Source organism: Xiphophorus couchianus, chromosome 9 (genome assembly GCF_001444195.1).
Source record: "Xiphophorus couchianus chromosome 9, X_couchianus-1.0, whole genome shotgun sequence".
Lineage (NCBI taxonomy): Eukaryota > Metazoa > Chordata > Actinopteri > Cyprinodontiformes > Poeciliidae > Xiphophorus > Xiphophorus couchianus.
In genome coordinates, this window is record NC_040236.1 from 20,069,389 (window position 1) to 20,094,971 (window position 25,583).

At 38.9% G+C, this 25,583-nt stretch overlaps 2 protein-coding genes across 3 annotated transcripts in view; one reads left to right on the forward strand and one right to left on the reverse strand.

Annotated features, from left to right (window-relative positions):
* Positions 1 to 7,110, reverse strand: part of osbpl1a (oxysterol binding protein-like 1A) — a 35,266-nt gene extending 28,156 nt beyond the window's left edge. For both annotated transcript variants that reach the window (XM_028026952.1, XM_028026951.1), the window contains exons 1-6: positions 6,834 to 7,110; positions 3,569 to 3,698; positions 3,401 to 3,486; positions 3,240 to 3,314; positions 2,960 to 3,071; positions 2,723 to 2,808 (exon numbers count right to left, since the gene is read on the reverse strand). In XM_028026952.1, the coding sequence (XP_027882753.1) occupies positions 2,723 to 2,808; positions 2,960 to 3,071; positions 3,240 to 3,314; positions 3,401 to 3,486; positions 3,569 to 3,692 (483 nt within the window). In that variant the 5' untranslated portion in view covers positions 3,693 to 3,698; positions 6,834 to 7,110. The remainder of the gene's footprint in view (positions 1 to 2,722; positions 2,809 to 2,959; positions 3,072 to 3,239; positions 3,315 to 3,400; positions 3,487 to 3,568; positions 3,699 to 6,833) is intronic.
* A 189-nt stretch (positions 7,111 to 7,299) lies between these two features.
* impact (impact RWD domain protein) overlaps positions 7,300 to 25,583 on the forward strand; it is a 29,075-nt gene continuing 10,791 nt past the window's right edge. The window contains exons 1-9 of the mRNA XM_028026954.1: positions 7,300 to 7,494; positions 10,369 to 10,497; positions 10,593 to 10,645; positions 10,777 to 10,839; positions 10,997 to 11,082; positions 15,279 to 15,404; positions 15,485 to 15,579; positions 19,439 to 19,512; positions 23,217 to 23,307. Of these exons, the coding sequence (XP_027882755.1) occupies positions 7,447 to 7,494; positions 10,369 to 10,497; positions 10,593 to 10,645; positions 10,777 to 10,839; positions 10,997 to 11,082; positions 15,279 to 15,404; positions 15,485 to 15,579; positions 19,439 to 19,512; positions 23,217 to 23,307 (765 nt within the window). The 5' untranslated portion in view covers positions 7,300 to 7,446. The remainder of the gene's footprint in view (positions 7,495 to 10,368; positions 10,498 to 10,592; positions 10,646 to 10,776; positions 10,840 to 10,996; positions 11,083 to 15,278; positions 15,405 to 15,484; positions 15,580 to 19,438; positions 19,513 to 23,216; positions 23,308 to 25,583) is intronic.

Here is a 25,583-nt window from a genome sequence, read left to right on the forward strand (position 1 = left end):
CTTTCTGCTGCTTTTCAGTCTGCAGACTCTTTGGCACAAACTCCAAAGGCAGATTTATGCTTTTAAGAAGCTTTCGCCTTAAAAGGTGTTTCTGTGTGCGTGTGTGTGTGTGCGTGAACTATTGTGTTTAAAAGTTGTTGTCAACTTGTCTGCATTGTGAAAAGTGATACATGGAAATGTGTGAGATGTTTCAAATCGACCGGCTGCGTAATCCGTGGCACTCCTATCCAGATGTGTAAAAACCTGAAAATATATTAACAAAATAATTCAGGCAGATTCACCCTTAAATTTGAGTACATTTTTTAAAAATGCTAACAAATAACGAGATAATTTTCCATCTCACTGGCATATGCATACGGTGTGACATAGAGGCATTTCATTTAGTGACTCTTCAATGAGGGAAAGACAGGAGAACATACTGTTCAAATTCAAAAATACTTTACTAATCACAAAGGGATATTAAATATGTAGGTGAGGTAGATGTGGGTTGATCTTCATAAGCGACAAGCAAGTGCTCATTTCTGCAGTCAGGATCGTAAGCACATTATAAACGTGCGCAAAACTTTGTCAATGTTCTGCTAATATTGGAAAAACAAAATTTTGCAATAGCGGCTTTTCCACTAAATAAGACACACCATAAAAATCACATCTGAATGAATTTGTTCGCGCAGTAAGCCATTAAAAAACGTGCCACAGCATCCTCCTCCCACTGCTTCCTGTTCTTTGCGTCGTCTTTTCTGCCTGTAGGAACATCCGGTTGCTGATCACATGACTCGAGCGATGCGAAAAAAAAAAGTGTTTCCATTGCAGTTTTGCGAAATGCTGTAATTTCGACACGGCCGAAAAACCACTTAATTCTAGAGCAAAAATTTTTTATCAAAACAAACGAGAGTTTGTACAAAATTGCCGGGCTTCCCATTAAGCAACATTTTTTTTGCAATAACAATTTGCATGATTTTATGGTCAACCGAAGCACCGCCACTGATGAAGAGTCTCATGAGGAACCAAAGTTGGCCGTGGAGAAAGGAAAAAGATTTCCAATGTTTGGTGGCAAAAAGTGGCTCCTGAGTCTGGTTCAGTTTCCACAGCAGGTATCAGACAATAAATACCTACATGAAAGGAAGCTGTTTAGTAGGAGATCCAACGAACACAGATTCAAACGTGGAGTTTGCTAAGCTCTACTAGGACTTTAACTGAGATCTTTATCCACAAAATATTAAAATTGCACTTTTCAGCAACAAACTCTCCAAGAAGAAGAATTTGAGGAAATAAAAAGCTCTGGCAGAAGACCTGTGATGCTGTGGGTCTGTTTCTGTTTCAAAAGCCCTGGCGACCTTCTTGTAGCGCATAGCGTCTCAAATTCTTTGAAATTCCAGGATGTTTTAGATATAAATCTGTGTGTCTCCACCAGAAAACAGAAAATGGGTCATTTTGAGCCTTTCAGCAAGATAATGACCCAATTCAAAAGGACAAATCAATACAGAAAAAGCCCACCAGACGCAAAATCTGTCTCTTCTTTTTTCTCCCAAGGAAATCGAAGTTCACAGATCTAAATCCTCTAAAGGACCCATAGGGTGAGCTGAAGAGAGGAGAGCTCAGGACTCTGGATGGCATAGAGAGATTATGCAAAGAGGAATGATTAAAGATCCCTCTTTCTGTATGCAGAGCTTGTAAAATTGAATATGAGAAAACGAAGTCATGTCCTGTTGGCACAATCGCATAATTTTGGTTTAGTGTAAAAATACATCTCTCTTATCTCGTTTTCTTCCCCCACGGCTTTGATGTACTCAAACTGAAGGTTGGGTTTCTCCTAAAAGTTTCAAATCGAGATTATGCCACTATGAAAGTTTGACTTATTTTAACACGTTTTTACAAGGGGAGCCAATTCCTGTGTAGGGTGGTGTTTCAGTCTGGATGTAGTGAGAGCTAATTTAATAATTTTATTAAATAACTATACACGCTATAATACATAACGACATCACAGGCTGCAATAATTAAACACAAGTACTTGGAGTGTCAAAAGCTGACATTTCCAACTACTTAATCAAACATACAGCACCTAAACATACATGTTAAAAGACGTGAAGATGTTTTAGCATTCCATCAGACATAAAGTAAAATAACTTTACATCCTAAGTCAGGGCTGTCAAACTCATTTTCATTTTGAGCCACAGCAAGATCAGGAATGTCTGAATGGCCAGTTGTGGCAGAAACCAATGATAAAAATAAAAAGAAAACGATTAAAATGAGAATAAATAGCCACCTCTGAGAACCTCTTCAAATTAAATAATATTAAACACACTTGGTGTAATTTGGTACTTTCCAGATAAAACCACTAGTATTGATAAAATAATATTTAAGCACACCCTTATCTCAAAGTTTCTATTTCTAGAGTCTAGCGGTGCCATGTACAAACTTCTGGCGGGCCGGATTAGGCCCGTGGACCTTGAGTTTGACACGTGCCCCAGATTATAATAAGAACAAAAGATGTTTGTTTTTTTCAGATTAGAGAACATTTTCTTTTCCTTCAAAATAAAATACTAAATTGTGTTGATTGATTTCCTGCTATTCTCAGATGACTAATCAGACGCTTTCTGTGTTCATCCGCACCTCTAACAGTGCAGCATCTTTAATGTCGCCTTAAAGTCGTACGAAAACATGCAGGACTCGGGCCTCAGCTCTGTGTGCGTCCGGATGGATGTGAGGAGCAACTTTTACCAACCAGCTGACTGAGAGTCGATAGGTCTCCTTCCCTCGCAGCCTCCAGAAGTTTCTCCTCCAGTTTCCTCTCTTCTGTTCTTTCGGCAGCTGGCATCCGCCACGCGACGGGAGAAAATGTAGGATATAAGCGGCACAGATTGTGTGAATGGACTTATCGTCCAAGCCGGCGTGAAAAAAAAAGGAAAAAAAAAAGACTGAAAGCAAGTCTCCATGGTAACTGACAAGATGCATCTCTCACCTTCCAGCATGCTTCTGATCTCTGCGTTTTGAGTGACGTCTTTGGGAATTTGAGCCGAGCCGTTGATGACAGCAGCACATGCATCATAGTGCAGCAGCAGCATGACAACCTCCTGATCATTATGCGATGGATTGATTTGATTGGTTTGACGGGAAATGAATGAACGAACGAACGCATGCGGAAAAAAAAAATAAATCTTACATTTAACAAAGTGGTGCAGAGAGATTTTAATTTGAAAAAAAAAAAAAATCTATAGAGGTGGAATATTTTTACAACGCACCTTTCTCCCTGTGAACGCAGCTTTGTGCAGGGCTGTGTCTCCGATGTTGTTGGGCAGGTTGACATTTGCTCCCGCCTGCAGGATGTGAGCGAAAATACGTGTTATCTGCGCAGTCGTTTAACATTTCATCTTTAAAATAAAAAAAAAGAGAGAAATGCCACCTTGAGGAGCTCCTCCACTACATCTCTGTGACCAAAGTAACAAGCCAAGTGAAGAGGCGTCCATCCCAAGTTAGACTTGCTTTGACCTGAAATGAAAAACAGGACATACTTGAATTGAGTTCAACAGCACACTGTAACTGAAACTACACCCATGTGTTAGTCACACACCTTTACAGTTGACGTTAATCCGCCTCTCCGCCGCTGCGTTGGACCTGAGGAGTTCCTGAACCCCAGGCAGATCGCCGTTCCGGGCGCACTGCAGGAACTGCTCCTCTGGCTCCAGATCCTCCATGGAACCCTGCAGGGAAAAACAGAAAGGATGGGAATTAGCTGTAACTACATGATAAATAGGACTGAGTGGGAGATTTTAAAAGACTCTCTGACTCTGACCGTAATGGAGCATGTAAAGCTGTTTAACAACAATAAAAGAGAAGCGGAAACTGTCCGACGCCATGATTTGACAGTATCTGCACAAACGTATCAGTCTGTCACGTCTTTTTGAGGTGGATCTTAATCACTCTTTATCAAAAAAGTAGCCGTAGTTTGCTAAAATTTGCTGGGGTTTGTTTCTGTTCTGCTCTTTAAACATGCTGCCCCAGCATTTCAGCCAGCCTGGCTTTAATCTAAGACCGCTACACGTTGCCACCTACCTTGTTCAGCTGTTGCGCTTGAGGATCAAAGTCATGTTACATGACCCAATTTTGGAAAGGCTTTAGCTGCTAGAGGTGCTATAAAAAAAATGCTAGACTTTGAAGCACATTGGTAATTCTCAATGGATACGGGTTGAGTAATGTCAAAAACAAAGCCAAACCACAACTACCGTGCCTGGCAAAGGGAATAAAGTGGTCATGTTTTGTGTTCAAATATGCAGGTAAACATGGATGCCTTCCAACAGCCTGTGTGTGTTTGAAGGGCGCGGAAGCCCCTTAAACAAAATGAAACAAAACTAAAGGTGCACCAATCCTCACATTTCCTGCCCAATACGAACGTTCAGTTTCTGATACCTGAGATTTGTAACTTATTCTAGTGGTTTTTCTAAAGCATAAAAGCAGAAAAGAAATGTGCTGAATGTTCTAGAAAGATGTTGCCATTTGTTCAAATTGCTTCTACTTACACTAAAAAGTGTATGAAAGTGCTTTAAAGAAGCAATCGCTGGTTGACGCATTGATTGACTGAAGTAGTGGGGATTCGTAGTTGCGATAGATTCAATGAGTATGAAAGAGTTTAGCAGTATTTGACTTGCTCATATCTGGTCGATTGATTTTTGCCTCTCTAGCAGAAAAGGAAATAAATAGATAGAAAATAGTACAGGTATCCTGACACTATTTTCTCTCCATACAAATATCCCCGCAGATCATCAAGTGACTTTATGAGGCACAATTTGCAACACACTTTCACAGAAATAAAGTGAAATGTATGCTTTACAACCATCAGACTGGGCATTTTAAATTGCTGCACAGCCTCCCTTATTGTTTACATTACTTAGCCAGTCAGTCGGTGCGGGGTCATGTGACAAACAAGTCACAAGGGCTTTTGTTTTCTCGGAAATGAAGAAAGCAAGGAGAAGTGAACGTGGATTTTTTTTTTTTTTTTCAAAAGGAGGCTGTCTCTCTAGCCAAGCCTTACAGGAAAGAGGCAGATCTTTCCTTTCCTCCATATCCAGACTTTATTAAAGAAACATGTGCACATGACACCCCTATAGCTGGCATCAAATGATTGCTGTTGAAAGACTAAAGAAAAATGGAAAGTGCTCACAAGGCGATGTCACGGTATGTCATGTGGCTCTGCGGAGGGATCAATAAATCACGTAGTCAACAAAAGACTATTAAGATGCTGCAGCTTGACTTCTGCAGGCAACCGACGTGCGGCTCAGAAACAGGTTTAGCTGGGCTTGAAAAGCAGGTGACTAGATGATTGTCTGACTCTCTATCTTTAAAGTGTATCAATGTAAGTAAAAACCCTGTAAAATCCCCTGCTATTAATGGATTTACAAAAGAAAAGGTGTGCTGTATAAAAAAATGCATTTTTATTTATACTATTTAATAAATAGCAATAATTAAATTGTCCCCCCAGCCTTTATTCTGCTAATTAATAAAATGTTCTTTTAGTAAATCGATTAAAAAACAATCTACTTGATTACCAATATGTTACCATACTTTATATTCTTAGTGTTAGTCTGTGTTCTCAGAAGAAGAAGGCTTCATTTTGCCTCAAAATGGTAAACTTATGAATAATTCAAAAGGCACCTAAATGCACCTGGGTACAGTAAGAAAGAAAACACATTTTCTCGAGGTTTTTGTAGGATTTAAGGTTAATGTTCCTCCTCACTCTTACTCAGTGGCACTTCAAAAACTATGCCAGCTGAAAATGTTGAAAGTGTGTTTACTGTTTCTCTTTAAGGACCACCGGCTCTGAAATATGGGACTGTGAATAAACAAGTATCTTGGTATTGAAACCTTTATTGCCAAAATGAATAAGAAATTTTAAATGGTGATGGATATTCATGCTGGAAATATTTGAAGCGGACATGGACCGGTGTGACATTCTCACAACATGACAACCTGAGTAAAAACAATAACACGGTGTCAGCGTGTTAACACATATAGTAAAAACTTAACACCAAAAATCACTCGGCCACTCTCTCTTCCATCTCATTAAAAAGACAACGCAACAGAAATTTGTTCCAGTGTCTTCAACACACCTTGTGTTCTGTAGACTTTATTTTCAACAAAAATCTGCATTGTGTTTTCTGCTCTGCTCTCTCAGTTCCAGGCTCAGATGGAGTTTATTTTTTTATCATTATTGTTTTCCTGGTTAAGACTGAGTTGTTCCTGGCTGCTGTCGTGTCATGCTTGCTGGAGTGGAGGATGGATTGCTGCAAAGACAGTGGCGTTCGGCATATTAAGAAAGTTTCACCTATTTACATTTTAAATTGAATTTGATTACATTGCTTTACAACTTAGGATTATAAGTACGTTGCTGAATTTGAATCTGGCTATACATTATTGGATTGATTTAATTATGCGTTTGTAAACTGGATGTAAATTACACTTGTAAAATGCCTCAAGATGACATTTATCATAATGTTGTGCTGTAAGACAATAGAATCTGGAATGAAACCAGAAAAGCTCAAGTTAAATTATTGCGAATCTTCAAGAAGTGCCCAGTCTTAAAGCAGTAAAAAAAAAAAACAACCCATTGCAGTACCTACTGTGTTTATTCAATAATAAACAAAAGAAGAAGAAGAAGGAAAAAAAAACAGGACACTTAGGTGCTAAAACTTCAAACAATTTACTTTCAAGAGGAATTTAAAGGACATAAAAATTTATTTAAATGCACTACAGCTTACCACAAGCAGCGATAGTTTTAGCGTCAATGTGATTCAAACACGCATTTGTGATCCAACTAAGAGCACAGAAAAAGTCAGACTTACAGTTTCCACGTCCCGTGAGTTAAAATCCAGCTGCTTTCTCTAACAGGGGCCCACCGTGGAGCTGCATGTGATGTTTAAAGCCCCTCCGGTGAGCTTCCTGCCGCCCTACTTCAGCGCACACAACCCGGCGAAGAGCCTCCAGCACATCCCGCTGTCAGACACCAACTTCTCATTTATGGTCCTCTGACAGCCCCGACGGAGCACGCCGACAAAATATGTATCACTGTGACGCTTCCTGTACACACAAACCTCTGTCACTGCTGACTGTTGACACTGAGATCAGCTGATCCGCTGATCAGCTGATCGGAAGTCAGCCGACCGGGCCTTTCAAAATAAAAGGGAAGGCCGTAACAAAACATAATTTACGGTGAGAAATGGGAATATTTTTTTTGGGCGACATAATAGAAGAGAAACTTTTAGTATATTGTGCCTCATTTTATTGTTTTCTTTATACCCACAAGGTGATAGTAGAGACCGGAAGTGAGAATGCCAGCAGCCTGTGGAGCCACTTTACCCTGGAAGCAGTTCTTCTAATCTCATTCAGAGTGGGGATTCTTCGTGTTGTCATGTGCCTTGCGTTTCCCCAGCGGGCGAGGTTTATTACGATGGTTTCATGGCGGATATTATAAATCCAGAGAATGAGGAAGATCTGCAGGCTCAAGTAAGATTAAATCCTGCAGGACAGAGTGAAGAAAACAGAGTTTTACAATAACTGTTGTAGATTGGCTGCATGGAGCGTGGAAGTGATAATCATATTGATAAAAGAGGGTGGAAGTGATAATCATATTGATAAAAGAGGCAGAGCGACTCAGTGCAACGTTTTCTTGAAATCATGCCAGGAACATTTAAAGCCCCAAACCAGATTATCTGTAAAATCTATTAAACTCATTTACTGAAAGTTCATCACTTATACAGTACAAAATATCACGATCAACTTGACGTACAGGTTGCTATTTGTTTTTTGTAAATATGACAATTTAATCAACAAAATAAAAGCATACCTTCTCAAAAAAAAAAAAAAAAAGCTTCCAGATACCTCTGGTGACATCACACAAGGTGACCGATCAGCTGTTGTATTTTGCTTGTTTTTCTTCCACTTTACCAGGCTTTTCATAAGATTCATCCTTTGTATGCTTATAATTGTACATACTCATTTTCATGCAAGTATGTATACCTGTATGTTTATAAGTATACATACTATTGCAAATTGAATTTATTCAATTGGCGTTCTTGTAGAAATGATTTACTAGACTGATCACGCTTCTGACCTCCAACTGAAACCAACCTGGGTTCTGCAGCCGATCAGTCACTTTTTCCACACAGGCCTACGCAGGTTTCAGGTTTATTTTTCTCCCTTAATAATGAACTCCACCATTTAAAACCTGCATTTTGTGTTGTATTAAGTTGATTTGATGTTCTGAAACACCAGGGTGGGACAAAGATGCAAAAGGGAAAAAAAGGAAATCAGGAAGGGGACAAACACTTTTTCACATCACCGTATGAATCCCCCTGATAAGCTGCAATCCTCGGTTTGGTGTAACTCCACCAGGAACGGGGTGAAGCTTTCCATTTTTAAATTTTTTTTTTTTTGGTCAGTTGTACAGATGGTACACCTCACTGTGCTCTCCTGGTCCTGTGGTTGTCTGAATGTTATTCCAGCGGACTCACAATCTGCTGATCTGCCCAGTCAGCTGATGACGTGGATTGATGCAACAAATGTCTGACTAGCCGTGAGCTTCCACCACTCCCTCACTGAGGAGTGAGTCTTAGTTCCCTAATAACTCTGAGTTACTGGGGAACTCTTAGTGATTCCTATTAACTGGTATGTAACGGTTTAGGGATGTGTGCACTGTGTGTTTGTAATGAAAGCAATTATCTTAATTATCGATTAACCTGTTGATTATTCTGACAATGAATCAATTAATCAGATAAGATAATTGGCACATCCTGTTGATTTTTTAAAAGCCTTTCTTGTAGTTTTGGAAATGCATTACAAGATGTAAATACATAATTCAATCCCTTTTTAAATAAAAAGATAAACATTTTATTGCCTAAAATGCAACAGCATAGCATTTATTTAGTGAACACTTTTAGGATGCATCTGCAGCAAAAAATACTTTTAATATCAACATGTGAAAAGCTCAGCTCTCTCTGTTTGACTTAAGATCAATACAGTGTAGAGGCAATCCTTTTATTTTTTCTACTATTTGATTAATAATTGAATAGGACAAGGTTCTTAAGCATTGCTTCTGTTGTTTTTTTTTTTTACAGAATTTGAATCAAGTGAAGCTAAAACTGATCTCTGCCACTTGATTAATGTTTTTTTTTTTCATCTAAAGTGAAAAATCTGTTTTTTATTTTTGTACAGTTTTGGCTTAAGTATTGCTCTGAGGATGTTGCTCTTTTAGCAAATAGCCGTTTTTTTGAATCTGTGTCCTCGAGTTAACGAGTAATCGATTCCTACATTAGTTGAATAGTTCAACAATCAATTAATCACGATTAATCTGATAAAATGTTTCGGCCTTAAATGTTTTTGTTTTACAAATATAAATTTAAAGTAGATAGGAATAAAATGGCTCAGTCTGAAAGTTACCTGCTTCTCTTGTGATTCTGTCCAGCTCTGCATTGTGAGGAATTGGTTGGGCATCACTCCTTTTTAGCTCTTTTGCTAGAAACAGTTTGTTTTAGCGTCTGTTTCTTTAAGGACTTATTCTGATTCTTGGTTTTGCCCTAATTATTGCAAAACCATATATATATATATACACAGTACAGACCAAAAGTTTGGACACACCTTTTAATTCAATGAATTTCTTTATTTTCATGACTATTGACATTGTAGATTCACACTGAAGGCATCAACACTATGAATAACACATGTGGAAATATGCACTAAACAAAAAAGTGTAAAACAACTGAAAATAGCCCTTATATTCTAGTTTCTTCAAAGTATCAACCTTTTGCTGTGATTACTGCTTTGCACACACTCTGCATTTTCTTGATGAGCTTCAAGAGGTCGTCACCTGAAATGGTTTTCACTTCATAGGTCAACCTGCCCTGTCAGGTTAATAAGTGGGATTTCTTGCCTTATAAATAGTCATGAAAATAAAGAAAACCCATTGAATTAGAAGGTGTGTCCAAATTTTTGGTCTGTACTGTATATATACTGCTCAAAAAAATAAAGGGAACACTTTAAGTGTGAAACACCTGTTTAAGTGTTCCCTTTATTTTTTTGAGCAGTGTATATACTGTATATATATATATATATATATATATATATATATATATATATATATATATATATATATATATATATATATATATATATATATACAGTATATATATATATATAACCCACAGATCTATACAGATCTCTACAGCGCCATCAGCTGTACTGTGAGAATTTTAAAGCCCTCCACTTGTTGAAATTCTGTAATCACAGTGTGGATTAACCAGGGATTAAACTTTGAAGACTCTTAGACTAGTTGGGTTTTTAAAAAGTTTATTTTGCTTTCTAATTGGATTTTTTTTCATTCAGATCGAAGAGGTCGAAGCTTTGTCTTCTATCTACGGAGACGAGTGGTGTGTGATAGACGAAGCGTCCAGGATATTCTGCATCAAAATATCCAGCGACGCCGAGGAGCAGAAACTGACGGCATGCTTGCAGGTGGAAAATGGGAGGAAAAAGAAAAAATCCCTGCATATAAATCTCAAGCATTTCAGCTTGTTCTAAAACTATTATTTTCGTCTCACTGTGATCAGATAATCCTTCCACCCGATTATCCGAGCGCAGCCCCACCCATCTATCAGATCAAGTAAGTCTATTTGTCTTTTTTTTTTCATTTAATATGAAGGAGATGCTGCTGATTTGAAAGAACAACGTCCCACTCAAAAGCCCACTCTGCGTCCCACTCAATAACCCTGTGTTTGTTCTCGGCTTTTCTAGTGCCGCGTGGTTGCGAGGCTCCGAGAGGGCCAAATTGGCAAACAGCCTGGAAGACATCTACGTGTGAGTGCTTTTCTCGTAATTTCTGACTTCACAAGGAGATGCTGCGCGGCGATATTAGTCACAACAAAAGCTTTCATTATCCTTTCTCGCAGGGCGCCCGTCTCTGTGTGTGATTTCGAGCTTCCGCCCTCACATGCGACTATTTAATTTTCAACAGGGAGCATGCGGGGGAGAGCATCCTCTACCTGTGGGTGGAAAGAATCAGGGACTTCCTAATGGAGAGATCCCACAGCTTTGGACCAGGTGAGGAGTGTGAGAAATGAGTTCCGTGCTGTGAGCCCCGCAGGTCGGTGAGCGCTTTAGAACGACCCCGAGTGGCTTGATGTCCACCTGCGTAGCTTCATGCTACTCTGAGCGCTCACCTGGTGGCTTCATCCGTTAGTAGCAGCCAGCTGACTGTTTGCTGAGCCGACAGTTGGAAAACATGGAGGGTTCTTGAACGGAAGGATGCCGGAAAATTGCAACTAGTGAACAGATTCAGTATATATAAAACTTTTTCACATTTTGTCACCTGAGTGAAGTTGCTCCCCCCCACCGCCCCACCTTCATCAAATCAGACAAAATTGCTGTCAAACGTGCAGGTTTGTGCAGTAAAAATATTTGTGCCGCTATCATTTTAAAAATATAAAGAAATGTTCCTAGAGGTCACGAAAGGTCAACCAGGCCCCGCAACCTTCTTCAAATCAGATGAAATGGGTATCGATCAACTCGACTCCGTTTGTGCTGCAATTTTTGTTGTTGTTTGTTTGTGCTGCTTTGGCTTTGACGATATTAATGAAAGGTTAAAGGTCAAAAGGTCCACCAGCCTCCCCCCACTTTTATGAAATCAAATTAAATTGCTGTCAAATGTTTTTTGTGCTGCATTTGTGCAGCAAAAAAAAATTGTTGCTGCCATCCTTCCTACCCCCTGTAAAAGTGGCGCGGTTGGTTGATCTTTTGACCTTTGACCTTTCATTAATATCTTCAAAGCCAAAGCGGCACAGATAAAAAAAATTTTTGCTGCACAAACGCTTGACACCAATTTTGTCTGATTTGAAGAAGGTGGGGGGGCAACTTCTCTCAGGTCATATACCTACATAATAACCACAGACTTTAGTGTGTTTTGATGGGAGTTTATGTCGTATTGTGCACAACGATTGGTAGTTCATAATGGTAGAGTTGACGAATAAAGTTTGCTTTTCGCTGTGTTTTTGTTCTACAAATGACAGGAAGTGCAACCACTTACTGGACGAAGTCCACATTTCTCCTCATAATGTCTCGGCTAATTTGTTTTGATTGGATTTCTGTCATGCTGCACAAAATCTTACCACATATTTTTGACTAATGTCCAGTGCAAATATCTCGGTACAGCTGAAGTAAAGACATCACTAACTTACAAGTAACTTCTTAGCAATATACAATAGTGTGTTTTAAGTCAATAATACCCAAATAGTGATAAAACAAAACAAAAAACGTACCAGTTCCGTTGGCAGGTTTTTAAAAAACTTTTAAGATGGGAAAAATGTTACATCATGCATGAAACATCTGCCATTTAAACAAAGACTTAATATAAGTATTCAATAATTACTGACTTAAGACAGACTCCTATATCTTGCTAAAAAGTTACTTCTAAATTAGTTTTGTGTTATTTCAAGTGTACGAAGAAATTCTCATTAGAAACTTAACAAAAACTCCTTCCTTTGCAGTGTTTGAGATGCGCCTCCATTTAACTAAAATGTCAGAAATTCACCTATCAGAACCTTACAAAGCGATGACATCATCAGTTGAGCTCTCCCAAACCTGATTAGAATCACAGCCATCTTAGTTTGTGCAAACCTTTCAATTTGAAGAAAACCTAAAAAATATTCTCACCATTTTACAAAGAAATGCGTAATTTCAATGGTCCAACTGACCTAAAAGTTCAATCTGAGTTCATGTCACACGATGAGAAATCTTTATGTCATTTTAATCTCCTGGTTTCACCGTTTAGCCACATAAAACGCACATTTGAAACTTATTACACGTTAAATAATCACTTTCGATCCAGCCAAAATCTCCGACCAGCAGGTGAAGCCTCATCTAGATTCTCCTCCCTCCTTCGTTCGGCTCCCTTCCTTACCGCCGTATCTTTCCGGTGAGGATCTAAAAGTGCGATAAGGTGAACACAAAGCCCTCGTAAAAAAAAAAAAAAAAAAGGCTCCACGCTTTGAGTGACTTCACTGAATTAAGATCCGTATCTTCATAATGCACCCTGTTGCTTCGGTGGAGCCGTTCCCCTGGCGTAAAACGCTAAAAGGCTCCTCAGTTCTAAACGAGGTGCATTTCTGGGTGTCAGTCTCTCCTCCCTCTGTCTCACTTATCTGACACCGTGCTCCTACCGAACATTATACCTTTTTAGCAACAAGCCAGACAAAAAAAAGAAAACATGAACCCGCCTCCCCGTTGTGGCGTGTCACAAGTCATCTTTTCGGTGATTCATGTGGTAATAAGTGTAACTGGTCGCAGCCCCTCAGCCCAGGAGTGGGACCGTCGGCTTATTCATTCAAATGACAGCCACATGGTGGGAGAGAGAGAGGCGATAAGGCCGAAGCTGCACACTTGACAGAAAAATAAAGGAAATGAAAAAAAGCAGAAGGGATGACAGGGCACATGAAAAGTGAGGAGGGATATAAAGGCTTTGATGATGAAGTTTTGGATGAATCAGACCACACTGAAGCAAAAACAATGAAGGAAGAAAAAAAAAAACATTGGAGAACAAATATTTGTTCAATTGTACATGAAACCCACTTACCTTTAATGGATTTTGGCTGAGTGTGTTTCTGTTGAGCTGTCCCTGTCTGGTGTGTGTGTGTGTGTTGATTACACTGTAAGAAATACTGAGCTTTTCATTATGAGAGTAAACATGGGAAGATCTGCAGTGCACATTTGTCTTTTCTTGTTTTCCTGGCGGCCGTGTAAGTTTTAGCAGCGTTTACTTCAAGAGGGGCCGATGAATGACATTAATGCTCATGTCTGCGTGTTCTTTATCCTTGAGTTCTAATAGTCGTGCTCTAATGCATCCTATTATGCATGCCAGGCCGCGTGCAGCCTTGTTTTTCTGACCTCTGTTTTGGGAGGTTTTTCTCCTCCTGAAAGCTACATGTTTTTTATGATAATGTTTCGTTTGCATCTCCCCTCCTGTCTTCCAAAAACGTGTCAATAGCATGTTGGCGAGTCACACGTTCGCACTGCGCTGCAAATGTGTGTTAATCCACACTTTAAATCAGTGCCAGGTAGTTGCTTTTTTTAAGTAGCATTACTTGATCGCAGTGTGCCATTTACACCTTCAGAAATGAGAAGCACATCTGCGGCCTAAAGCTTCAAATAAGTTTGGGGGGGGGGAAGAGCAGCAGGAGGTCGGGCTAATTCACTTTTCATGTTTTCATGGGGTATGTTGAGAATAACAAACACATATCTCATAAATTGACTTATTTTCCAACATCTCGACGTTTCGTTGTGAAAACCCAACGGAGACAATGAGGATAATCAGTGTGATATTAGCTGTCAGCAGCGTTGGAGAAATCACGCTGTTCATGCTTTCAGCGTTGCTGAAGTCTTTGTGGTTGTGCGGTTAGGTCCGAACTGCACAAGGCCGCCGGCAGAAGTACTGCTTCATCCTTGCAGCATAAAGCTACACAAAGTACGGCGGTATGTTATAAATATAGATCTGAAAAGTGTGGCCTGTATGCAAGTTCACGGTATAACACGAGAGAAATGATCTGTGAAAACAACCAGACTACGGCCATCTGGGGAAATGCACCACTTGGTCAGAAACAACCAATCGGAATCAGTAGGAGTGGGTTTTTTTTTAGCGCCGTCAATCAAGCCCGTGTACACTCTGGTCAGACCCTCCCCTTTTCCCTCTGCTATGCTGCAGTTTCTTTGCCACACCAGAGCCTAGTGTGGATGCTAATGCTAGTTAGCATGGCCAACGATGACACTTTCCCTGTAGTGTTTCTCCGCCATTGGCACAGCTGCAGCGCTTAGACGAGCGTGATTGACAGCGCCTGAGTGCAGTGTTTTGTACGTTTTTATCGGAGTGTTGCAGGTAAAATAAAATTTTAAAAACATGCCAAATATTTTCAAATTATAATTGCGTGAAACTGAACAATGGATCTCTCTCCACCTCAGTTGAGGTCTACCTTGTGTCGGTATGTCACATCAAACGCAAACAAAACACTTTAAAGTGTCCAGCCGGATCGTGACAAACTAATTTGTTTTAGCGGTGTGAATACTTTTGGATCGCACTATGTTTTTGCATAAATAATCCTGGAATAGATTGTCAGCTGACTTTAACCACACATTTATTTATTTTCATTGCCTTAGCATTAACAATCACTGTAATAATTATAATGTGATTTCTCACCCCCACCCCCATGCTCATATTAATACGTCACGTTTAATATGTTTAATACATTCAGTCATTCAAGAAGAAAAAGTGAACGTAACTGCCGAGGAGGACGTGGAAGACGATGAAGACGTACCTGATTTGCGCGTTCTCGGGGAAAACGCAGGGAAAACCCACTTCTTCCCGGATCAGGCAAACGGTATAGCTCACTTAAATCGGCACCTGCTCCATTTCCAATAAAAAGATTTTATAATCACGTGCGATGCTGCCCACTTACAGATGAAGAGATACCGCCGATTAAACATGGAAGCCTCATCACGGACCGACGCAGCACCTTCCAGCCCCATTTGGCACCTGTGGTCACGCCAGGACAGGTACAACACATGCACAGTAACGTTTATGACAATCAAGAAAAAAATGTCGTAATTTAGACAAAAAAACAACAACTGTTGTTTAGTTAAAGTGGATAAAAGCTAGTCAGAACGGTATATGACGCCTAGAGGGAACTTATGAACTTTCTGTAGATTGGGTTTGTCTAAATCTTCTGATTTATGCCGCTGACTGAAGTAAAAAAGATCTGTTTTCCACTTCCTGCATATTAATCGTACTCTTTGGCTCGTCTTAAAAGCTCCCACCTGCTGCAAAGTGCTAATTGGTCAAAAATATTAGCAGATGCAGCTGTCCTGCCGGGACGCCACAAACCGAGATGATGGAGGCCCGTAATGTTCTTGAAGCGCTAACTGCTACTACTGCTAAAGTAATTTTGAAAGGAAAAAAAAACCCAACATACTGTATATATATATATATATATATATATATATATATATATTGTCACCTTCCTTAATTAAAGCAGTAAGGTGTTTATATGCTGTAAACAGTAAATGGAGCCAATGAGGTTCAGTTTTTTCTTCCAGCCAACGGTTCTGCTGAAACAAAGTTTGTACACACACAAGGATTTTAGGAGCCTTCATTTGTTTTAAACACACTTTTGAGTGAAATCTGACTTGGTGGCAAAAAGAACAAAACATAGCCAAAACGTTATGCATTTAAAAATATTATTATGTTATTAATTCTGTAAAAAGCCACGTACTGTAAAAAAAATGCTGCATGCTACTGGCAGCTCTGCCTCAATTCACCCTGTAGCTAATTTGTACCCTGATTTTGCGCCTTCCTTCTCCCATTTCTTACCTGTCAGAAAACCAGTTTGTTACTTAATTATTGCATGTCTGTGTATTTAATACATGTGTATTCATGTAACTGGCAAAACTTTGCATTATGAATTACTTTTCTGAAGATTTAATATTACATTAAAATCTCTACTTACATGCTTTTTCTTTTTCTGATTTTTCTTGGGGCCGGCTTACTAGTCTCAATTAAATAGACAGATTTTGACTTCCGTTCAAAGCTTCACCAGAGGGACAGCAGCTGCGCGTCACCGCAGCTGGTGACATAAGATCCAGTTTTGTTTTGCACAGATTGCACAAACGTCTCACCAAATCAATGTTTGATCCCTCTCCTCTCATTTACTCAGAGTTTTTTTGTACAGGGAGACGGCTTAGCTACACAAATGCTGTTGTTTGTCTTAGCGTCCTGGTGAACAGATGCCCCAAGATTGCTCTAAATTTCTCTGTTAGATTTGGTGCTTATGAGCTCTGCAGAATAGCTGAGCTGTTGGTGCAGCTCTGGCTTAAAGTCTCTGATCGGTGATCGTGACGTTAGTTAACAACAGAAGTCTTAGGACATGAGTTGGGACTTTCACACCGACGGTTTATGATTTATTTTGTCACCCGGCGCCGTCAGGGAGGAGTGCATGGCGTCATCCTGGGCCTCAGCAGCATTTAGGCTCTTTCAGTAATATTTTAAATGCAGACAGAAGAACGTACCTCGGGACTGATCGTCGATTGCAAGCCTGGGGGCAGTAAAGCTGTATCCAACACGACGTACGGGATGCCAGAGCTGCCACAAATGTTTGGGCACTGTGTTGCGTGATCCATCCAACACAAAATGCTCTAAGATGGAGAGCTCCCTGCAAGTCATGTTTAATATTGATAAATGTGTGTATGTGAAACTTATGTGCTGGAAACTACAGTAGAAAAGCGAAATAATCTTAACTTCTTTTTGACGTTCAAACTCTCACAAACTGATCAATGGGAGGTTATAGGGTTGGTTAATTTTATCCTTGCAACTAAGTTTGTGTTTGTTTTGTAAATCCAAAAAGACAAAAATGCCAAAAATATGGCAGTGCTTTGAGATAAAAGCAGATAAAAGCAGCATGACTCTGTCCAAAAAAACATCCACTTGATCACAAAGTTTTTATACAGTTGAATGAATATTTCCATTTGTTCTTTTTAATGATCCGATATTATGTGAAAGCAGGTTTGCACTCTTGCAGTTGATTAACATGGATATTCTATTCTATTCTATGTTACTATGTTACTGTTTTCTCTTCATCAATGAAAAATAAAATCTGCATTCTTGCCATTAGTGATCACAGAACAAACGTTTGGCATTTAATGCTGTTTGTGTTTTATTTTTGCACAGTGATTGTGTATTGAGCAATATTATGGCTTTTCAATATTATGTTTTATGATTCTAGACTATTATTTTCTCTCCTGCTCAGGGACTGTAAATGGAAACCATCTTAAACTAAATCTGGTGCAAAGCATCCTTTGTTAATGTGTTTTGCAGTTTATTTAACATTATCCCTGTTAAATAAACTAAACTAATTATTTACTCAGTTTACAATCTGCGAGGAAACGTCTCCTTGCTTTTTTCTAATTTGTTTTTACTTATGCACTGTAGAAAGCACCAACTTTCTGAAGTTTATAAGGAGAACCTACTTGATTGTATCAGAGCTAAGAATTATTCATTAGTTCTTAGCCTTTTTACTCAAAATAAAAAGTTTAGGACTTGGACTTGACTTGGGACTTCTTTGTCACTTGGGAAACTACAAACCCTAAATTATATTGCGAGTAAAATTTGCTCAACCGGTTCTCATTTGCATGACATGTTTCAAACATTAGTAGATTTTGCAGTATTTTGTATTTCCAAACATTGTAGCATCTGTCAGCACCACACTTGGAGCTGCAGTATATTTTTGTTTTTTTTCAGGCAAAAGCTGCTGAAAGTATCTCAAACTCTGACACCATGTCCACGGATATTGTGCAAATGGACTTCCCCCCCTCCCCCTTCATGTCCAAATGGAAATGGCTCTTTCTTTAAGAGAAAAAAAAAAGGAATAGTCTTTTCAAAAATGTCATTTTGGTTGTCTTTCTGGTCTCTTAGCTGTTGTATATTTTTGGAGGCGGTGACACACGACCCCTTTGTAGAAGCTCAATTCTAGTCTCTGCCCTTCAGCTAAAATACGAGTGAAGCCGCTCTACACAGAGGTGTGTCAAGATTATTCTCCCCATCTGTTCCCTTCTGTCCAAGCAGTCCAGATTTTCTGCAAACTTTCCTCCCAGCGTCCGTTTTGTTCTGTACTGAAAATATGCATGACATGGTGACAATCCTTGGCCCTCTTGTTCTGTCTTTGAGTTTTCATGTTTTTCTTTCCACGGATAACTCAGCCTTTTTGCAAGTAATTTCACTGATTTTTAAAACGTTCTAGTTGACCGGGCTTAAAGAGATGTTCCGCTTCATTTTATTTCAGGTTGAAATGTACAAAAGGAGGCGCATGTTGAAGTGCCGGTTGACACTGCAGCTACAGGAAAGAGTCTGGAATAAAAACATAGAAGTAAATAAATCACCCAGATTAGCAAAAGAAAGAAGAATAATGAAACATTTCAGTTCACAACTTGTCTTTTTTATTTACTGTATTTATAGCTGATCATTGTAGTTCTTGAGAACTCACATGACTGTAGTGATGTAATTTCAGGAAATGCTTGCTCAACGTTGTGTTATTTTTTTTGCCTTTTTTTGTAGATTCATGCAGAACATGTGATGCTGTGTATATAGACGGTATTAAAAATGGGCAACAGGTTTTGTTTTACTAGCTTTTACCCAAAAGTTCAGCGCCTGGCAAATAGCTGACTAATCTGCATCAGTCAGCAGCAGCAGACTGAACTTATGGGTTATTCATAACGCAAAGTGTTGCAGGTAGAACTCCTCCAACACTCCTGGCTTTAGCACAGCGCTTTATAAACTCAACAATGAGCTAACAGAGGACGAAGCCGAATGCCAGCAGCCGTCACTTATGACTGTGTTTTGTTTTTCTTCCTTCATGTGTTTCAGGTGAAGATGGTCCTGGAGAAACTTTATGAAAACAAGAAGATTGCCAGTGCCACTCATAATATTTATGCCTACAGGTTGGTAGTGTCTACGTGGAAAATGCAATTTTATGAGTGAACGAAGAAAGCTGCATCGTAAAACACAGTGTCTGAGCTAGACTCAGTAAAGCATTGAAACCTTCCAGTTGGTCCGTTTCATACCAATACCAAACGTCCCTAAAGTTTATTGATTTATGGCCATACAAATGTAAGGCAGAAAAGTGCTAGGGTAGGTGCAAACGTAATATTTACCTTTATGATACAACATTTACTGCCAGTACGTTTTAATCGGCATCATGCAAAACACACAAATTGGCCTACAAAGTAGCTTTATGCAAGCAAGCCCACATTATCAAGTAAAAACCATGATTTAGCTCATGCTGCGCTATGCAGATGCTCTGTCTGCACTGATGTGGAGTCACTGACCTCAGCATTCTGAATGCTTAAGGTGGCTGATAAGACATGATGATTGAAGACTTCAGCCTTGAACTATTTATTCACTTAGTTGCTCTCATGTGTTTAGAACGCTGAACTTTCCTCCTAAAATGGTCAGTTAAACCAAAAATATGATTATATGACTAATAAACGAAATAATGCTGAAAATCTGACAACATTTTAAAACCCAGTGAATAATTAGTTGAAGAAAGTAAGAGTTTTTAAACATACTTTTGATCCATCTATGGTTTGAGCTATGCAGATATGTGAAGGTACGTTATTCCGAAAAAATTTTGCGAGACAATAAATTGTCCCAGAACTTATTGCGATAAATTGTAATATTGCTGTTTTGAGACCTTTTTCAAGTAACATAATAGTAATAATGGCATAAAAATGCAAGAACACATTCTTAAGGATCAATAAACATTAAATTACAATGCACATTTGAACACTGGAACTGGAAGACATTTTAAATATCCAAAATAAATAAAGAAAACAACAGAAACAACAAATAAAATGAATTATAAACTCTGTGTAAACAAAATTATCTTTCAACAAAAGGGATAGTTGAGACCAAAACGCCAGACTGACGACTTTTATCATTCAGTTTTTGGTGAAAAAGTGAGAGAAAAGAGAAAACTGATGAATCAAGCAAATAAAAATTATTGAGTTTCTTTTCATTTATCTTGTGATTTATTTATTTATTGTTTATTGTGACTACAGTAGTTGAACCTCTCCATTACAGTTGGGTCTTAAAGCTACATGGAAAGCTGGGGGTTGTTTGGTCATCAAATATGGAAGAAACAAACAAACAAAGAAAAAATCATTCAGTTCAATGAAGCTAAAATTCACATCCGGACACCACAGCTTTCTGTAAAATGTTGCGCTTTTATCCAAATATGCACAAAATTGGCCTCGTCACGAGAAACACGCTGATCTCTTCGCAGTGGACCCACATGAAACCCACTTTTAGAAGCACCAACATAGATGGAAGGCTGCAGCATCCAAGCAGCTTTATGATTCACTCTCCTGATATCCTGTTTAACAAAACAGTGCAGTAAAATATTACTGCTTGTTTGCCCACAGATTACTCCTGTTTGCTTTTTCCACATGCAAGTCGTTCACATCGTCAAGCAATTTTTAATATCAGACAAAGACGAATGTAAGCTGAGTCGACACAAAATGCACCTCAATTAGTAAACGACGAAGCGTTCTAAGCCGATCTGACCCTCTGCGGAAATACTGTATATTTCACACCTTTTTTTTTTTTTTTTAATCTCAAATGATTGTTTGCAGGCCGTGTTGAAATTCCAGTGTGACCGCAGCGTTCTTCGGCTCAATCTCACCAGCAGCAGCCGGGCCTTTTTGCTGCACCTGCACAATCGATAGGTCACTTAAATTGAATCTGACAACATGAAGCAAGCTAAAAGGCAAAACATCATTCCCCCATCTCAAGAAACAGAGTAGATTGCAAAAAAAAAGAAAGAAAAAGTCTCAAGACTTTTGGAAGCTGGCAAACCTCAGTGAGGTTTGTACTTAGACAATTCATCGAGGAGGCCTCGAAAGTATTTAGACTGCAACTCTTTAGTTTCTTTTGTTCCTAGAAGACTTGCCTTTGTCGACAGAGTTAAGAGTTCTGATCTGCAGCAGAAAATCGCGAAGGAAAATGTCTTGTTATTAGTTTGTTATTACTTGGTTTATGCTGCAGGATAAAAAGCAAGTCTACCTCTTAAAGGTTTGGGAGAAAAAAAAAAGCAAATAGTCTGGACTTAAAACTTAAAAGCCATTGATGCCCCTAAACCCTTCAATTGCCAGTGAGCTCATAATATTGGGACCTTCTTTAAAGCTGCAGTAACTGTAACTTTGTAACTTTTACAAAAATGTGTTTTTTAAAATTAATTATTATTATTATTTTTTTTTTTTACATATTTGTTAAAACTGTCATGGCGCTATAACTTGAGACAAATAATATGTGAAAAAATTCAGGTCCTCCACCTCCTTCCTGAGTCACTTTGGCTTGAAGAAAAGCACCGCTCCCTGTCAAAATCAGCCAATCAGAGCCAAGAGGAGGGTTTTAGTGCTATCGGTCATCCTCGTGTATGTGCTGCTAAATGCGCTCAATAGTACAGAAACAACTTACCGCTACAGGAGAGCTGTCATCATCTTCATCATCTGTAGCTATACTAACTAGTCTGAGAATTCATGGCTAGCTGTCGGGGGAGGATGTGAGCGACACATACATGAGGCTTATTGACAGCGCTAAAACGGATTGGTTGTTTCTGACAGAGCTGTCTATTTGTTCAGATGACAGCAGGATCATAGGTGGAAAGGAGAAGAGCCTCTCCTTTCCACCTTTACATTTTTTCACACATTAACTGTCATATTATGCCGTCATGACATGGTGATAGTTTTAACAAATATATAAAAAAAACGCATAATTAAAAAAAAAAACTTTCATATTGCAGTTTTTATAAATATGAAAATTGCTTTCGTGTAAAGTTTTTATGTTAAAAAAGACATATCGTCACAAAAAAGCAAAAAGAAACCAAATCTATGAAGGGGCGAAAACCATTTTCACTGTTCTGTTCGTGTTCATCCTTCATAAAAGTAACTTCTGCACAGACCTGTCAGCTCACGTCAGGGCTCGTTATAGTTTGTGTACAGTCTGTCTGATGTTATCAATCATAATTTATTTAAGTTTAGGGTTTTTTGTGCTGCTGCAGCTTTTTGCATGCAGACATCCCTCCCCATGGCAACGCTGAATCCACAGAGCCTCGTCTTCGCGCGAGGAGATCCAAATTAACTCCTGAACCGAAGTGTACTCTGTGCAGAACATTTGTGGTGAGCTTAATATTTAAATTTGCCCTTCATCCTGGAGTTAGTGTTACAGTTATTAGTGGAGAAGAGGAAAAGAAGATAATCTACTCCTCAGAAGGGACCGCTACTGCATTAAAACGTCAAACAGTTCTGGAGCAAATGAGAGGTCCCCCTTCACACATCCTGCCAAACTGTGGCTGCACACTGTGTGCGTTTGTGTCTCCTGACGCATGTGTCCGTGCGCTCTCTCTCTTTTTTTATTTTTTTTGTTGGTAACACGGCCTAATGAGGTCAGCGTCGGACTGCCTGGGTGGCCATTACTCACTGGGAAAAAGAGATGTTGACATTTAGACTGCTAAACTAAGTTTCTCCTGTGAAGAGGTTGCCGTCGGTTGTCACGGCGTCACCCTCTGACCTGAGCGTCCGCCAACCTAATGCTAAGCCGTTGGTATCTTTCTGTCTCTCTCTCTCTCTCTTGCTCTCTGTTGCAGGATTTACTGCGAGGACAAGCACAGCTTCCTGCAGGACTGCGAGGATGACGGCGAGACCGCCGCGGGGGGGAGATTGCTTCACTTGCTGCAGGTTATCACTTTTGTCCGGTCTGCGCCTGTCGTTCAGCCACTCGCCAGGCGGCCGCCGTTGTGTGCTGCGAGGCCTCCAAAAGAGTCGACGAAATTATTTCCAGTGCAGGACACACAAAGCTTTTGTATTTACTCTTTTTTTCTTTTTACGTTTTTTTCTCGTCGCTCGGTATTGATATCACATTCCCATTGTTAAATCTGCCGGCCGCTTTCAGCTTCTTGTGGCTTTTGCATGTTTAATTGGTGTCTGTTCTGAGCTGGCCTGGTAATTTTCACAGCCTGCATAATTTGGCGTCTGCTGCGACTTTTACTCAGGGTTTGTTATCGGTAAGCAGCTCTCCAGAGAGCGCTGCAACATAAAGCTGAACTCTTCTGGTTGTTTAATTTATCTTGGGTTATGGGCCTCTCAAGAAACATTGATGAATGAAGCATAAATGAGATCTTAAACAGTTAAGGATGGGTATGGATTTTAACACAGCGACTGGACTTTTTTTCCTTCTTATTGTACTCTAGTACGAGAATCTTATCTATCCTAGTGAAAGGACATCTACTTCCAACATAAATTAATTCTAACAAAAGTACGGTAGGCCCATTTATTACTGCTACAGCTGGAAAGGTACAGTGTGAATAATAATTGTAACTAGAAAATTTCGGAAGAAATTTAGCCGGGGCCTGCCAAGGCGCGCCCGTCGGTTTGGGCCCGGCGTCGTCACGCTACAAATTGGCATCGACGCTAAAGAACGCCGCAACGTAATCAGTGGCACGCGGAGAACCGCAAGAACGTTAAGTGAGGCGGACGTGCACCATTCAGTATGATTTAAAATGTTGTCAAGGCTTTTATTTTGGAAGTTTTGTTAAACTTCATTTCAAAGGGCCAAACTAATCCCATGCGTAATAGTCCTTGGGTTAAAATAGTTATATAATGCTGAAAACACAAGTAGCTGATGTAAAAATATTCAAGGCTTTTATTTTGAAATGTTAAGCTTCATTTCAAAGGGCCAAACTAATCCCATGTTTAATAGTCATTGGGTTAAATCAGTTATATAATGCTGAAAACGCAAGAAGTTGATGTAAAAATATTAAAGGCTTTTAATTTGAAATGTTTGTTAAACTTCATTTCAAAGGGCCAAACTAATCCCATGTATAACAGTCGTTGGGTTAAATCAGTTATATAATGCTCAACAGAGCAATTATCTGATTTAAAAATATTCAAGGCTTTTATTTTGAAATTTTCAGTATGCTTCATTTTAAAGTTACGAACTAATCCCATGTATAACAGTCATTGAGTTAAATCAGTTATATAATGCTGAAAACACAAGTAGTTGATGTAAAAATATTAAAGGCTTTTAATTTGAGATGTTTGTTAAACTTAATTTCAAAGGGCCAAACTAATCCCCTGCGTAATAGTCATTGGGTTAAAATAGTTATATAATGCGCAAAACACAAGTAGTTGATGTAAAAATATTCAAGGCTTTTATTTTGAAATGTTAAGCTTCATTTCAAAGGGCCAAACTAATCCCATGTGTAATAGTCATTGGGTTAAATCAGTTATATAATGCTGAAAACGCAAGAAGTTGATGTAAAAATATTCAAGGCTTTTATTTTGAAATGTTAAGCTTCATTTCAAAGGGCCAAACTAATCCCCTGCATAATAGTCGTTGGGTTAAATCAGTTATATAATGCTCAACAGAGTAATTATCTGATTTAAAAATATTCAAGGCTTTTATTTTGAAATTTTCAGTATGCTTCATTTCAAAGGGCCAAACTAATACCATGCGTAATAGTCATTGGGTTAAAATAGTTATATAATGCTGAAAACGCAAGAAGTTGATGTAAAAATATTCAAGGCTTTTATTTTGAAATGTTAAGCTTCATTTCAAAGGGCCAACCTAATCCCATGTGTAACAGTCATTGGGTTAAAATAGTTATATAATGCTGAAAACGCAAGTAGTTGATGTAAAAACATTCAAGGCTTTTATTTTGAAATGTTAAGCTTCATTTCAAAGGGCCAAACTAATCCCATGAATAACAGTCATTGGGTGAAATCAGTTATATAATGCTCAAAACACAAGTAGTTGATGTAAAAATATTCAAGGGTTTTATTTTGGAATTTTTGTTAAACTTAATTTCAAAGGGCCAAACTAATCCCATGTGTAATAGTCATTGGGTTAAAATAGTTATATAATGCTGAAAACGCAAGTAGTTGATGTAAAAATATTCAAGGCTTTAATTTTGGAATTTTTGTTAAACTTCATTTCAAAGGGCCAAACTAATCCC